Source organism: Lepidochelys kempii, chromosome 19, assembly GCF_965140285.1.
Source record: "Lepidochelys kempii isolate rLepKem1 chromosome 19, rLepKem1.hap1, whole genome shotgun sequence".
In the NCBI taxonomy this organism is placed as follows: Eukaryota; Metazoa; Chordata; order Testudines; family Cheloniidae; genus Lepidochelys; species Lepidochelys kempii.
In genome coordinates this window covers 19,947,345-19,961,828 of record NC_136398.1, presented here as the reverse complement: position 1 = coordinate 19,961,828, position 14,484 = coordinate 19,947,345, and the positions used below count along the sequence as shown (strand labels likewise).

The 14,484-nt window shown below is 43.3% G+C and overlaps 1 protein-coding gene across 4 annotated transcripts in view; it reads left to right on the top strand.

Moving 5' to 3' along the window:
• The window catches only part of RLF (RLF zinc finger), a 95,701-nt gene that overhangs the window by 28,877 nt on the left and 52,340 nt on the right, over positions 1–14,484 (top strand). For 2 of the 4 annotated variants that reach the window (XM_078849438.1, XM_073317643.1), the window contains exon 4: positions 6,716–6,852. The exons of 1 other annotated variant lie outside the window; for it this stretch is intronic. In XM_078849438.1, coding sequence (XP_078705564.1) covers positions 6,716–6,852 — 137 coding nt within the window. Of the gene's footprint in view, positions 1–6,715; positions 6,853–14,484 lie in introns of those variants that run through there. One more of the 4 variants, XM_073317645.1, reaches the window with a different exon arrangement.

Below are 14,484 nucleotides of genomic sequence, written 5' to 3'. Positions count from 1 at the left end.
CACTGTGAGAATGTGCTTTGTGCAAACTGAGGCATTTCTCAAAGAGGGTAGAGGGAAGGTGATGTATGCAACCTTTTTTGTTGTTGTTTGTCATTTAATAGTGTTAGATGGAATCCTGTGGATGAGAATGAATGGGTTGTAAAAGGAGGCTCTTCCTTGTACATTTCAGTAACTGGGGTTGGCAAGGTATAGGTATGTCTCGTGTTAGAGCATATTGGAGCACTGCTGAAGAGGAGGAGAGTTAATTTTGCATGGCCAGTCTTAACTCTCTGGTTTCAGAGTAGCAGCCGTGTTAGTCTCTATCTGCAAAAAGAAAAGGAGTACTTGTGGCACCTTAGAGACTAACAAATTTATTTGAGCATAAACTTTTGTTATATTTTATATATTTTCATTAAATTTGTTAGTCTCTAAGGTGCCACAAGTACTCCTTTTCTTTTAGTCTTAACTCTGTATTTCCTGGTTATCAGAAGCTTGCTTGCTTGCTTCCTTGATTGATTGATTTTCCCCCCTCAACTCAGTGCTCTGTAAGGGGACAATATACCATCAAGCAACCATAAGTTGCAACCATAACTTTTTTCCTATTGATAGTACTTTGAACATATAAAGCGCAGTTTCCATTGACTTCAGTTGTGGGTGGGTGTGTGTATGTGCGTGCGTGCATGTGCATTCACATTTACATAAATCAGACCCCCAGTCTCAGCTCAGCCATCCTGATAGTGAGAGGGACCATTAATGACCCCCTGTGAAAAGTTTGAGCCTGGTCTATACTACAAAGATACATTGGCATAGGTATGTTGGTCAGGGGTGTGAAAAAACAACCCCCCAGCTGACATAGCTATGACTGCAAAAACCCCGGTGTAGACATAGCTTCTGTCAGCCTAGATAATATTTGTGGAGTTTGTGGTATGATCCGGGACGAAAAATTCCTATTGACAAGTACTTAATCTACACTGGAGGCTCTTTTGAGATAAATATACCAGGAAAGAATTTGTAGTGTTGACAAGGCTTTGGTTACATCAGCATCACATAGCAAATCTGTGGCACAGGCAGGGATAGAATCCAGTTCTCCAAGGTGGTATTCAGCTGCCTTAACCATGAGACAGTTGTCTCTTCCTTCAATCCCCTTCCCATTCTCATTGTGTTCCCTATGGGTCTGTCCTCCTGAGGAAGCCCTGGAAGGAGCAACAGTTGAGCCAAATCACAGGGCAGTGCTCCCTGAACTTGGAGGGGGGGCGGGGAGGGAGAGTTTCTTGTCAACGGCTGGAAATGGCCCACCTTGATTATCACTACAAAAGGTGTGCGTGTGTGTGGTGGTTTGGTTTTTGTTTTTTTTCCCCTCTCTCCTGCTGGTAATAGCTCACCTTACCATACACACTGTAACGAGAGTGATCAGGTAACACCCATTGTTTTGTGTTCTCTGTGTATATAAAATCTCCCCACTGTATTTTCCACTGCATGCATCCGATGAAGTGAGCTGTAGCTCATGAAAGCTTATGCTCAAATAAATTAGTTAGTCTCTAAGGTGCCACAAGTACTCTTTTTTTTTTTTTTAAAGTCCTGAGTGGAACAAAGTACCTGCAACAGAAAGAGAATTTGGGTCAGAACGTAAACAAAAAGCATCTTGCACTAGAAGTTATATGTGAATATCTAATTCAATAACTGCTTCCCTATTAATACAAATGCTCACAGTCACCACTGTAATACTCATCCAGTTGAGACTGTAAGTTTTTGAAAACGTAAATTGCTCATGTTGGGGGAACGGTGTGCTAGCAGGCTGGCATTCCTACTGGGGCAGAGTTAGGATTGTGGTAGGTTGTTTGTGGTATATTGTTTGTTCTACAGTGTTCTGTACAAACAGTTCCACAAATCCTTCATGTATTAAGTCTCATGCTCAAATCACTAAATTAAGCAATTATTAAGTTGGGTTAATAATTGTGGGTCAGACTGAACAGGTATTTGGAGGTATACCATACCAACAGTACTTTGTAGTGAACATGATCCCTTACTGATTTGTTGGTGTGTATTTTTTACTTTAGTGACAAATAAAAATTTTACTGCCAGAGAGGTGGAGCTGGATTCTGTTCCATCTTCAGTTATCAATTGAATTGTTCCTGTCATGGACACCTGCACAACTGTGTTTTTCAAAGATGTCAGAGGGCATAATTTATTCCAGAGAATGTTTATTTCTAGTGATTACTCACAAGGTAGAAAGAATGCAGCATTGACTCTCAAAATTTGGGTTGACTTTGCAGTACTGGTGATTGGGAAGAATATCTTTGCTAATAGTATGTAGTTTCATTGTGATACAAAAAAATGGAATCCCACAGTTAAGTTTTAGTCACGTCTTAAGTTGCTAGTCCTTATGGTTATGAAGAAATCCTGTAATTTGAACCAAGTGGTTATGTCTTCCCAAGTCTGCAGAGGAAAAAATAGCCCTGAATTACCCCATTCATCTCCATAATGGTGCACAGTCAAGATGGAAGGGTATATTGAGTGGGATCCCACAGGGATTGGACCTGCTTTCAGTTCTGGTCCGTATCTTCCTCATAGATTTAGATAATGGCACAGAAAGTACATTTATAAAATTTACAGACAGTACCAAGTGGGGAGGGGTTGCAAGTGCTTTGGAGGATAGGGTTACAATTCAGAATGATCTGGACAAACTGGAGAAATCATCTGAAGCAAATAGGGTGAAATTCAATAAGGACTAATGCAAAGTACTCCACTCAGGAAGGACAGTCAATTGCACACATACAAAATGGGAAATGGCTGTGAAAAGGGATCTGGGGAATATAGTGGATCATAGAATCATAGAAGATTAGGGTTGGAAGAGACCTCAGGAAGTCATCTTGTCCAACCCCCCGGCTCCAAACAGGATCAACCCCAACTAAATCATCCCAGCCAGGGCTTTGTCAAACAGGGCCTTAAAAACCTCAAAGGATGGAGATTCCACCACCTCTCTAGGTAACCCATTCCAGTGCTTCACCACCTTCCTTGTGAAATAGTTTTTCCTAATATCCAACCTAGACCTCCCCCACTGCAACTTGAGATGATTACTCAGTGGTAGCAGATGACAGAAAAAGGAGAACAGTCTAGATCCATCCTCTTTGGAACCCCCTTCAGGTAGTTGAAGGCTGTTATCAAATCCCCCCTCACTCTTCTCTTCTGCAGACTAAATAACCCCAGTTCCCTCAGCCTCTCCTTGTAAGTCATGTGCCCCAACCCCCTAATCATTTCCATTGCCCCGCTGGACTATCTCCAATTTATGCACATCCTTTCTGTAGTGGGGGCCCAAAACTGGACAGAGTACTCTTTTCGGCACTGGTGAGGCCACATCTAGAGGGGAATAATCACTTCCCTTGATCTCCTGGCAGTGCTCCTACTAATGCAGCCCAATGTGCCGTCTGGCTTCTTGGCAACAAGGGCACACTATTGACTCATATCCAGCTTCTCATCCACTGTAATCCCCAGGTCCTTTTCTGCAGAACTGCTGCTTAGCCAGTCGGTCCCCAGCCTGTAGCAGTGCATGGGATTCTTCCTTCCTAAGTGCAGGACTCTGCACTTGTCCTTGTTGAACCTCATCAGATTTCTTTTGGCTCAATCCTCCAATTTGTCTAGGTCACTCTGGACCCTATCACTACCCTGCAGCGTATCTACCTCTTCCCCCCCATCTTAGTGTCATCCGCAAACTTGCTGAGGGTGCAGTCCATTCCATCATCCAGATCATTAATGAGATCACAAGCTGAATGAGTCAAAGTGTTGGCGGGGGCGGGGGGGGGGGGAAGCAAACATAGTTCTGGGAAGTATCAGCAGGAGTGTTGTAAGCAGGGCACAAGGAGTTATTTTTCCGTTCTACTCTGTGCTGATAAATCCTCAACTGGAGTATTGTATCCACTTCTGAGTGCCACATTTCGGAAAAGAGGTGGACAAGTAGGAGAAAATCCAGAGAAGAGCAACAAAAATGATTAAAGTTCTGGGAAACATGATCTATGAGGAAAGATTGAAAAACCTGCGTTTGTTTAGTCTGGCAAATAGAAGACTGAGGGGGGACATAACATTTTTCAAGTACATAAAAGGTTGTTACAAGGAGGAGGGAGAAAAATTGTTCTCATTAACCTCTGAGGATAAAACAAGATGCAATGGTCTTAAATTGCAGTGAAGGAAGTTTAGGATGGACATCAGAAAAAATCCCTAACTATCAGGGTAGTTAAGCAGTGGAACAAATTGCTTAGGGAGGTTGTGGAATCTCTATCATTGGAGTTATTTAAGAACAGATTAGATGAACACCTGTCAGGAGAGATCTAGTTATTACGTAGCCTTGCCTTGACTGCAGGGGACAGGACTTGATGACCTCTCAAGGTTCCCTCCAGTCCTGCATTTCTATGATTCTGTAGTGTTTGTGTCAGAAGGCTAATATTGGTGATTAATAGGCAGTATTGAAGCTATTTCACTAGTACTCATTTTTAAACATTTAAAATATCTGACTACCTAGATTGTTGATAGCTCTTAAATAGAGTATTATTGTTTTTTAATCTAATCCCGGTACACTGTAAAATTAAAGAAATGTACACAACACAGTTGCCAACTTTCACACAGTAAATAAGCACCCCGACTTTCACAATAAGCCAAAAATCAAGCACATTCCATTTCAAAACAAGGTAAAAACAAGCCAATCCCTAAGAACCCCAACACTCTATGTGACTAGACCCCCCCCCCCCCCAGCTTGCAGTCTGGGACTGTGGTAGGCCCACTGTGCGCCCCTGACTCTCTCTCCCTCTCTTGCCCCTGCTTGCCAGGAGCCTATTTAAAAAAAAAAAGAAGAAGAAAAGAAGAAGCAACAAGCTATAAGCCAAAAACTAGCCAACAAGCAACTCAAGCCAATTAAGCCAAAAACAAGCCCCATGTTTGTTTTTTTTCCCATGGGTTTGGCATGTCTGGTGCACAACTGAAGTGGTACTTTAGCTTAAACCCATTGGCAGTAGTGCAACAAAGGGCGTCTTGCCAAAATCTATTAAAGAGAATTAAAATATCAGAAAATATGGGGAAGGATAAACAGAGGACTATTGGAGAACATAAAAGAACATAAAACATGGCCGTGAAAAAAGCTAATGTGGTCTTGGGATGCATCAGGCGAGGTATTTCCAGTAGAGATAAGGAGGTGTTAGTACCATTATACAAGGCACTGGTGAAACCTCATATGGAATATTGTGTGCAGTTCTGGTGTCCCATGTTTAAGAAAGATGAATTCAAACTGGAACAGGTACAGAGAAGGGCTACTAGGATGATCCGAGGAATGGAAAACCTGTCTTATGAAAGGAGACTCAAAGAGCTTGGCTTGTTTAGCCTAACCAAAAGAAGGCTGACGGGAGATATGATTGCTTTCTATAAATATATCAGAGGGATAAATACCATGGAGGGAGAAGAATTATTTAAGATCAGAACCAGTGTGGACACAAGAACAAATGGATATAAACTGGCCATCAGGAAGTTTAAACTTGAAATTAGACAAAGGTTTTTAACCATCAGAGGAGTAAAGTTCTGAAACAGCCTTCCAAGGGAAGCAGTGGGGGCAAAAGACATATGTGGTTTCAAGACTAAGCTTGATAAATTTATGGAAGGGATGATGTGATGGGTTAGCCTAATTTTGGCAATTAATTGTTCTTCAACTATTAGCGGTAGATATGGCCTGTGATGGGTTGTTAGATGGGGTGGGATCTGAGTTACTACAGAGAATTCTTTCCTGGGTGTCTGGCTGGTGAGTCACACTGTTCCTGACAGTAGTGTCCCTCCATCCTAGGTTCCCACAGCAGAGGAGGAATGTCCTGCATTTACAAACACTGTCATATTCCTGAAAACTACCCAATCCTCCCACACACATTCCCATCGATACTCTCCTAACCTATTAGCAGCCTCATAAATGTTGTGAATTTTAACTGATCCATCCAAGGCCCTTGAAATAGAATAGTTCGTTTTAGTGGAGTGCCCTTAAATTGGCAGTCTGTCACACTAAGCTTGATAAGTTTATGGAGGGGATGATATGATGGGATAGCCTAATTTTGATAGTTAATTTATCTTCAACTATTAGCGATAGATATGGCCTATGATGGGATGTTAGGTGGGGTGACATCTGAGTTGCTACAGAGAATTATTTCTTGGGTGTCTGGCTGGTGAGTCTGGCCCACATGCTCAGGGTTTAGCTGATCGCCATATTTGGGGTCGGGAAGGAATTTTCCTCCAGGGCAGATTGGCAGAGGCCCTGCGGGTTTTTCGCCTTCCTCTGCAGCGTGGGGCACGGATCACTTGCTGGAGGATTCTCTGCACCTCAAAATCTTTAAACCACGATTTGAGGACTTCGATAGCTCAGACATAGGTTAAGGGTTTGTTCCAGGAGTGGGTGGGTGAGCTTCTGTGGCCTGCGTTGTGCAGGAGGTCAGACTAGACGATCATAATGGTTCCTTCTGACCTTAAAGTCTATGAGTCTGAGAGAGGAAGAAAAAGGTTATGAGACTGGCTTACTCCAGGAGTAGTTTTTCCTGGTTTTCCCTAAACCTTGAATTTCACATGTCTGAAAGAAGCTAGGAATATTTGCAAGTAGAAAAATTAACTAATGTTAAATACAGTCTGTTAACTTACATCATTTAGAAGATTTTGCAAAAAAAATCCCTGAAGAAACTCTACATTGTTCTTTTTGACATGATAACATTGTTTTTGTTAGATTGCAAAAGTGGATTGCAAAGAAGTACTAGAGATCATATGTAATTTGGAATCTGAGGGGCAAGATAACACTGCGTTTATTCTTTGTACAACATACCTTACCCAGCAACTTCAAACTGCAACCGTGTATTGCTCTTGGTAAGTAACACACACACACACACACGTGTATATATATATATACATATATATGTATAAATATATATATATATATTTTTTTTCTTCTCATGTATGGTTTATGAAAAGTGCAACAAACAGTTTACCATGAGTTTTAAATGCTGCTTTTTCATATAAAAAAATATAGAAAGTGATGACTAGACTAAAACCGGATGTCAAATTAGCTTTTCTACAGTATATGCAAACTGTTCATCATTGTGTTAAGGAGAGATAAAGTGACCTATCTGAAATAACACTTTTTCAATCTGTTAGGGTGAAGCATTGTCAGATAGGTATCGAAAAAGAGATAGTGGTACCTCTTGAGAAATTAAATCTCCAGAACTTGATCACATTCATTTGAGAATTCTAGAGGCAGTAAAAAGCCAAGTAGCTGAGCTACTAACAAGAATAAATTGGTGCAGTTCATAAAAATATACGTTCTGTGAAAAAGAGGTTATCTATGGGTAACTAACTGGAGTTCTTGGGGTTGTTGCTTCTGCACATTCATACTATTGGGATTCATGACCAGCACCTTAGGATCACAGAAATATTGGATAAGCTGCACAGGTACCTGGTCTTGGCACTGAACATTTAGGGACCAAGGTTATAAGAGGCATGTAACTCAAGTACTTCAGTTTCTTTCATTGAACCCCAGAGCCAAAGGTAGGTAGATAGGTCTATAGGGAACAAGTGAAAGTGGGTTGGGTAGAGAGAATGTGCAGGGGCAACACCCCTGAAGAACTCAGTTATTGTAAGAAACCTCTTTTTCTTTCAGGTGACCTCTTTACATTCCCACTGATGAAAATTTGGAAAGCATTACAATCCCCAGAATGCTGGGACTAGGTGTTCTTAACTGAACAGTGTTTCAAAAATACTCTCCCAATCCAAACATCAGATCTGCATGTCTAATTCAGGTAGAAGTGCACCCTTACATAACTCAATAGGAATGGGGCAGAAGCAGTGCAGAGAAGCTGCTCAGACTTTTGCTGAATAAAACCATAGCTGTGGTCCAGGAACCTTGGCTAAGGTGTAGCAGATCTCTGTTCAAAGTCTGATCTGTTCGGATAGATGACAGGAAGTGCGGGGATTCTCTTAAAGTGGTCCTCATATTCATTCAAACAGTCTATTTTTCTTAAATACTTTACATCTCTCTAGCTAATAGCACATTTGCAGAGCCTTGATGTGAATGAGGATCTGAGAAATAATGGTCTGGTTACAGTAAAATCCCAAAACGACTATAAGAAGGAATTGGGGTAGAGATGTCTGACAACCATGTGGAATAACAATTTGGGAGTGAGGATTGTGGGGTCAGCCATAACAGCTTGTAGCTCTTTCTTTGAGTAGTGTCCCTCTGGGTGCTCCATTCTAGGTGCTCTAGTGCCCCCTGTGCCTTTGATTGGAGATATCTCATAGTAGTGTCTGTTATGCATGCATAGGCCGGTTAGTCGGTCTCGTGCCGCCAGCTGTTCTATATAGCATTGCACTGGTGAACCACCCTCAGTTTCTTCTCAACTGCCTCGGCCTGAGACGGAGCTCTCGCAGTTGTCCTGTTGAGATTTCCTTAACTCTGTTTTTCTCTCATAATGATAGTAATGGTAGTGTTAGCGTTAGTTTTCTGTAGATAGAAGCTTACTCCTGGGGAAATTCTGCACACAATATTGCAAAATTCTGCATATTTTATTTGTCAAAATAACACTATAATCATACCAATTTCAATTATTTTGGTAATTTTATTTCAAAATACCTGTCAGCAAGTATGTAACAATACACACACACACACAAAATTTCCCCCGGGAGTAGAATTTAAAGAAACCCCTACAACAACTCAGTTTGTTTCTCGGCCTCCTATCCCCCCAGAGCCCAGCTGGGGGGCGCCAGACACTCAACCACCTTCCCTCCCAGACGCAAGCTGAAGGGCCACCAGACACTCTCACCCCCTTCCCCCAGAACCCAGCCATGCTGCTCCCCTCACCCCCCCCCAGCCCAGACACTCACACGCTCTACCTCCCAGAGCCCTGGGATCCAGAGAGAGAAATAACCTGATGATGGGTCCTAGGCTTGAATGGAGTTTCCTGCACACCACTACCTCCTTCCTTCAGGGCGTGCTGGGAACCCTCCAGTTCCTTCCCCGGGACTTGTCTTCTGTTTGTGAGATGGGCTCTACCGGGTTCAGCAGCCCCTAGAGGTGGCCAGTATCTCTGCAACCCATTTCTGTGGATGGGGGAAGAAATTCTGCGAGCACATGAATTTCTGCAAAATTCTGCATTAGGCATCTTTTCATTTTCTCTACATAAGTATGGCCATACTGGGTCAGACCAAAGGTCCATCCAGCCCAGCAGCCTGTCTTCCAACTGTGGCCAATGCCAGGTGCCCCAGACGGAATGAACAGAACAGGTAATCATCAACTGATCCATTGCCTGTCACTCATTCCCAGCTTCTGGCAAACAGAGGCTAAGGACACCATCCTTGCCCATCCTGGCTAATAGCCACTGATGGACCTATCCTCCATGAATTTATCTAGTTCTTTTTTTTAAACCCTGTTATAGTCTTGACCTTCACAACATCCTCTGGCAAGGAGTTCCACAGGTTGACTGTGCATTGTGTGGAAAAAATACTTCCTTTTGTTTGTTTTAAACCTGCTGTCTATTAATTTCATTTGGTGGCCCGTAGTTCTTTTGTTATGAGGAGGAGTAAATAACACTTCCTTATTTACTTTCTCCACACCAGTCATGATTTTACAGACCTCTATCGTATCCCCCCTTAGTCATCTCTTTTTCAAGCTGAAAAGTCCCAGTCTTATTAATCTTTCCTCATACAGCAGCTGTTCCATACCCCTAATAATTTTTGTTGCCCTTTTCTGAACCTTTTCCAATTCCAGTATATCTCTTTTGAGATGGGGCAGCCACATCTGCAAGCAACATTCAAGATGGGGGCATACCATGGATTTATATAGAGGCAATATGATATTTTCTGTCTTACTATCTATTCCTTTCTTAATGATTCCCAACATTCTGTTTGCTTTTTTGACTGCTGCTGCACATTGAGTGGATGTTTTCAGAGAATTATCCACAGTGACTCCAAGATCTCTTTCTTGAGTGGTAACAGCTAATTTAGACCCCATCGTTGTATATGTATAGTTGGGATTATGTTTTCCATTGTGCATTACTTGGCATTTATCAACACTGAATTTCCTCTGCTATTTTGTTGCCCAGTCACCCAGTTTTGAAAGATCCTTTTGTAGCTCTTCGCAGTCTGCCTGGGACTTAACTGTCTTGAGTAGTTTTGTATCATCTGCAAATTTTGCCACCTCACTGTTTACCCCTTTTTCCAGATCATTTATGAATAAGTTAAATAGGACTGGTCCCAGAACAGACCCCTGGGGGACACCACTATTTACCTCTCTCTATTCTGAAAACTGAACATTTATTCCAAGCATTTGTTTCCTATCTTTTAACCAGTTACCAATCCATGAGAGAACCTTCCCTCTTTCCCACAACTTACTTTGGTTAAGAGTCTTTGGTGAGGGACTTTGTCAAAAGCTTTCTGAAAATCTGAATACACTATAGCCATGATCCTCCTTGTCCACATGCTTGTTGACCCTCTCAAAGATTTCTAGTAGACTGGTGAGGCATGATTTCCCTTTACAAAAAAAATGTTGAGTATTCCTCAACAAATCCTGTTAATGTCTGATGATTTTGTTCTTTACTATAGTTTCCGCCAGTTTGCCCGGTACTGAAGTCCGGCTTACCAGCCTGTAATTGCTGGGCTCACCTCTGGAGACCTTTTAAAAATTGGTGTCACATTAGCTATCCTCTAGTTATTTGGTACAGAAGCTGATTTGAAAGATAGATTACAGACTACAGTTAGTAGTCCTGCAATTTCACATTGAGTTCCTTCAGAACTCTTCGGTGAATACCATCTGGTCCTGGTGGCTTATTACTTTTTTACTTATTACTTATTAGGTATTAGATAATTATTACTGCTTCTTACTGTGCGGTAATGCCCAGTTCTCCTGGCTTGCTGGGAGGCGATCCTGGTCAGTGACAGACACTCCCACAGTTTCTGTTGCCTTGTGGAATTGCACCTTGGTCAGAATTGCAACTTTTCTCTGCCACTGAAATCAAGAGCTAGAAAAAAATGGAGAGATAAAGCTTCACCTCCTCATGATGGAGAGCACTCTATATCTGGCCTCTGACCCAGGCCAAAGGGACCCTCCCTGTATGTCAGTCCTCCTGCAAGTCTGCTCCCTAAGAGGCATCTAAGAGGAAGAGACAAGACTCTTCTCATAAGCCCTCAAAAGAACGATCTCTGGGTTCACCTGGTAGAGATCCTACTTCTAAAAAGCCAAGAACATCAGTTTCCTCAGGTAACCTGGCACCACTGGCTCCTCAATCAGTTGCTGTTGAGGCTCCCGCTTCCTAAGGTACCCAGTGTGTGGTTAGACCACAAGGCAGGAAAGCCACAAGCCTGGAGAGACCGTTAATAACATTATCAGATCAAGGCAGCAAGAAGAGCTCTTCCTATGCTTCCTCGGTAGTAAAGAAGCCCACTTGGGCTCCAACCACATTTTGGTGCCATCAGCAACCATGCTTCCCTCTAAGCGCCCAAAGCCTGAGGAACCCTCAGCAGCCTTAGCCATAACTCCCTCAGTGCAGACTTAATCCTTTGTACCAATCACCTTTCGCCTTAGATGTCTCCAGATGCCCCACCTTTCCTGAGTGAACGTGAGGAAGAGGATTCAAGTGTCAGTTCCGGGCTCTCCTCCTCACTCCTATGGAGGTCCCTTTCCAGAACCTTCCTCTGAAGGATCAACTGTTCGTGGCCCACGATTACCACCAACCCCCTTGCTGGTATGAGCACCCATGGGTGCTGCCTCCTATAACGTATGCACCTCCTCCCTGGGCAGCTTATTGCCAATTGCCCAGAATATCGAGTGCCCCCCCACCAGAGAGGAGCAACCAGCTTCACCTACTCCCTCCAGAGACCTGATGCTTCAAGACAAGGGAGGCTAGAGCTGATGAAGGGATCTCTCCTATGGCAACATCTGCTCTTCATTTTCTACTCCGGGGGAATTCTGTGTATCTGCGGACATGCAGAATTCATCTCACATGTAATTTTGTATTTTCCCAAATGAAAAACATTTTGCTTAAGTACTGCAGTTCTGTCTTTTGCCTACCAGAGGCCTCTGTGGTGCCAGAACAGCCAGCTGCGTTCAGGCTGGCTGTTCTAGTGCTACAGCAACCTCTGGTGGAAAAAAGGTAGAACTGCAGCACTTCTTAGGCAAAACGTATTTTATATGGGAAAATACAAAATTCTGTGCCCAGTGCTGCAGAATTCCCCCAGGAGTAGAAGTTCATCACAGCATCCTGCCCGCGGAGCCAGGTTAGGATAGAGTGGAACACACAGGGCTGCTGGGGGGTCACAGACTGGGGTTCAGATGGCTAGTGCGGGGGGAACACACACTGGAGCATGGGCTCAGAAGCTAGTGGGGTGATAGAGTTGAGCATTGGGATGGGGAAGGGGGGCTGCAGAGATCCATGGGGATGAGAGGTGTGGGGACAGGGGCAGACATGCCTGTCTGAAGGGAGAAGCTTGGGGTCAGCCAGGGTCTGCATGGGGGAGGCTTCCCAACACCATAACAATCCCCCCCCTCCCCCCAAAAAAAACCCCACACCCAACACCCTCTAGGTTCACTCCTTAGCTCCTTCCCTCTCCCTCAGCTCCTCTGTTACCCTGACTCCCCTAAGCCTTTGCACTGCTTCTGATAGGTGCAGGAAATAAGTTCTGTATTGTAATTTAAATGAAATGCACAAAGTTCTGAATTAATATGCCTAGTAAGGAATCTGTTTGTCCAAAAAAAATTAACCAGAATCTTTTTTTTGTCTCTGTATTGTTAGACATACCTGCTGACAGATGATTTTGAAATAAATTACCAAAATAATTGAAACTGGCATGATTATATTGTGTTGTTTTGACAAATAAAATATGCAGAATTTTGCAGAAATATTATGTGCAGAATTTTTAATTTTTTGGCGCAAAATTCTCCCAGGAATAATCTCCTGGTGGATGATTTTAAACATTTCCAGGACCTGGTCAAGAGAGTTGCAGACTCCCTACAAATTCCCCTCAAGGAAATTACAGAGCCTCATTGTAAGCTCCTCAACATTCTCCACTCTGAGGTTTTTCTAAATCCAGCAAAGATCATCTGGCACACCCCAGCTTCTATTCTGCCTACATGCAAAAGAGCAGATAAAAAGTATTACATCCCAGCAAAGTATTGAGAATTTTTATTTTCCCATCCCTCACCTAATTCCTTGGTAGTGGGTGTAGTGAATGAACATGGTAGACAGCACCATGGTAAATCCACACCTGACGACAAAGACCACAACTGCCTGGATCAACTAGGGAGAAAGTCTCTTACTCCTTGGCCTCCCTACAATTTAGAATTGCCAATTATCAGGCTTTGCCATCAAAATACAACCATGTGAACTACACCAAGCTGGCCTCGTTTGAAGATCTATTGACAGAAAACAGGGAAGAGCTCCAGGCAATTGTTGGGGAGGACCAACTACTTGCCAGGACAGCCCTACAAGCCTCCCTTGATGCCACCGATACTGCCGCCTGTTCAGCTGCTGAAGCGGAGGTGATGAGAGTCTCCTGGCTTTAGCTCTCTGGATTCCCAAAGGAGGTCCAGAATACAGTAGAGGACCTTCTCTGAGTACAGTAGAGGATGGGTCAAAGTTGCTCGCAAATAGCACAGACAAGTCTCTGCAAACATTGAAAGGCTCTGGAGTGACCTTGTGTTTTCTTGATATCTAAACTCTGACCTACAAGAGAAAACTCAGCAAGTGTGAAACAGACCAGAGATCCCACCCCCTCCAATTCCTTATCTCCCAGAAGACCAAGATTTCAGAGAAGGAAACCATCTTCTCAGCTCCTGACTCACACCTATCCATCTCCAAGCAGCAGTTTTGATGGGTTGGTTGAGGGTTTGACCAGCCATCCTCATCCTCTTCAGCTGCACTGATTTACCAGTTTTCCTCCTTTCGGCGGCCACCGTCACCACTTCAGGCAAGCCTGGGAGTCGGTCACTAGTGACAAGTGGGTGTTGGAGATCATCTCCACAGGTTACACCATCCACTTTACGTCACTTCCACCAATTAATTCCTCTTTCCTGTCCCTCTTCAGGGAACTCTCTCACGAAAACATGCTTCATCAAGAAATACACTTTTACATTTGGGAGCTGTAGAACGCAGCACAAAGGGAAGGGTTTTTATTCACGGTACTTCCTGATACCAAAAAGAGTACAGGTTGGAGACCCATCCTTCACCTGAGGCTACTCAACACCTGTGTGAAGGCACAGAAATTCAAAATGGTGATGCTTGCAGCGATAATTAAATTGGTTCTCAGCCCTCAACCTTCAAGATGCATATTTCCACATTGCTATACCTCCATCCCACAAACAATTCCTCCATTTCATTGTTGGCCAGGACCACTTTAAATACTGAGTGTTCCCTTTCAGCTTATCTGTCCTAATGGTCTTTTTGATGGTCTGCCGAAAAGGTATCTTAGTATTCCCTTGCTGAAAGGCTGCTCCCTGGAACTGATGTCTTGGGT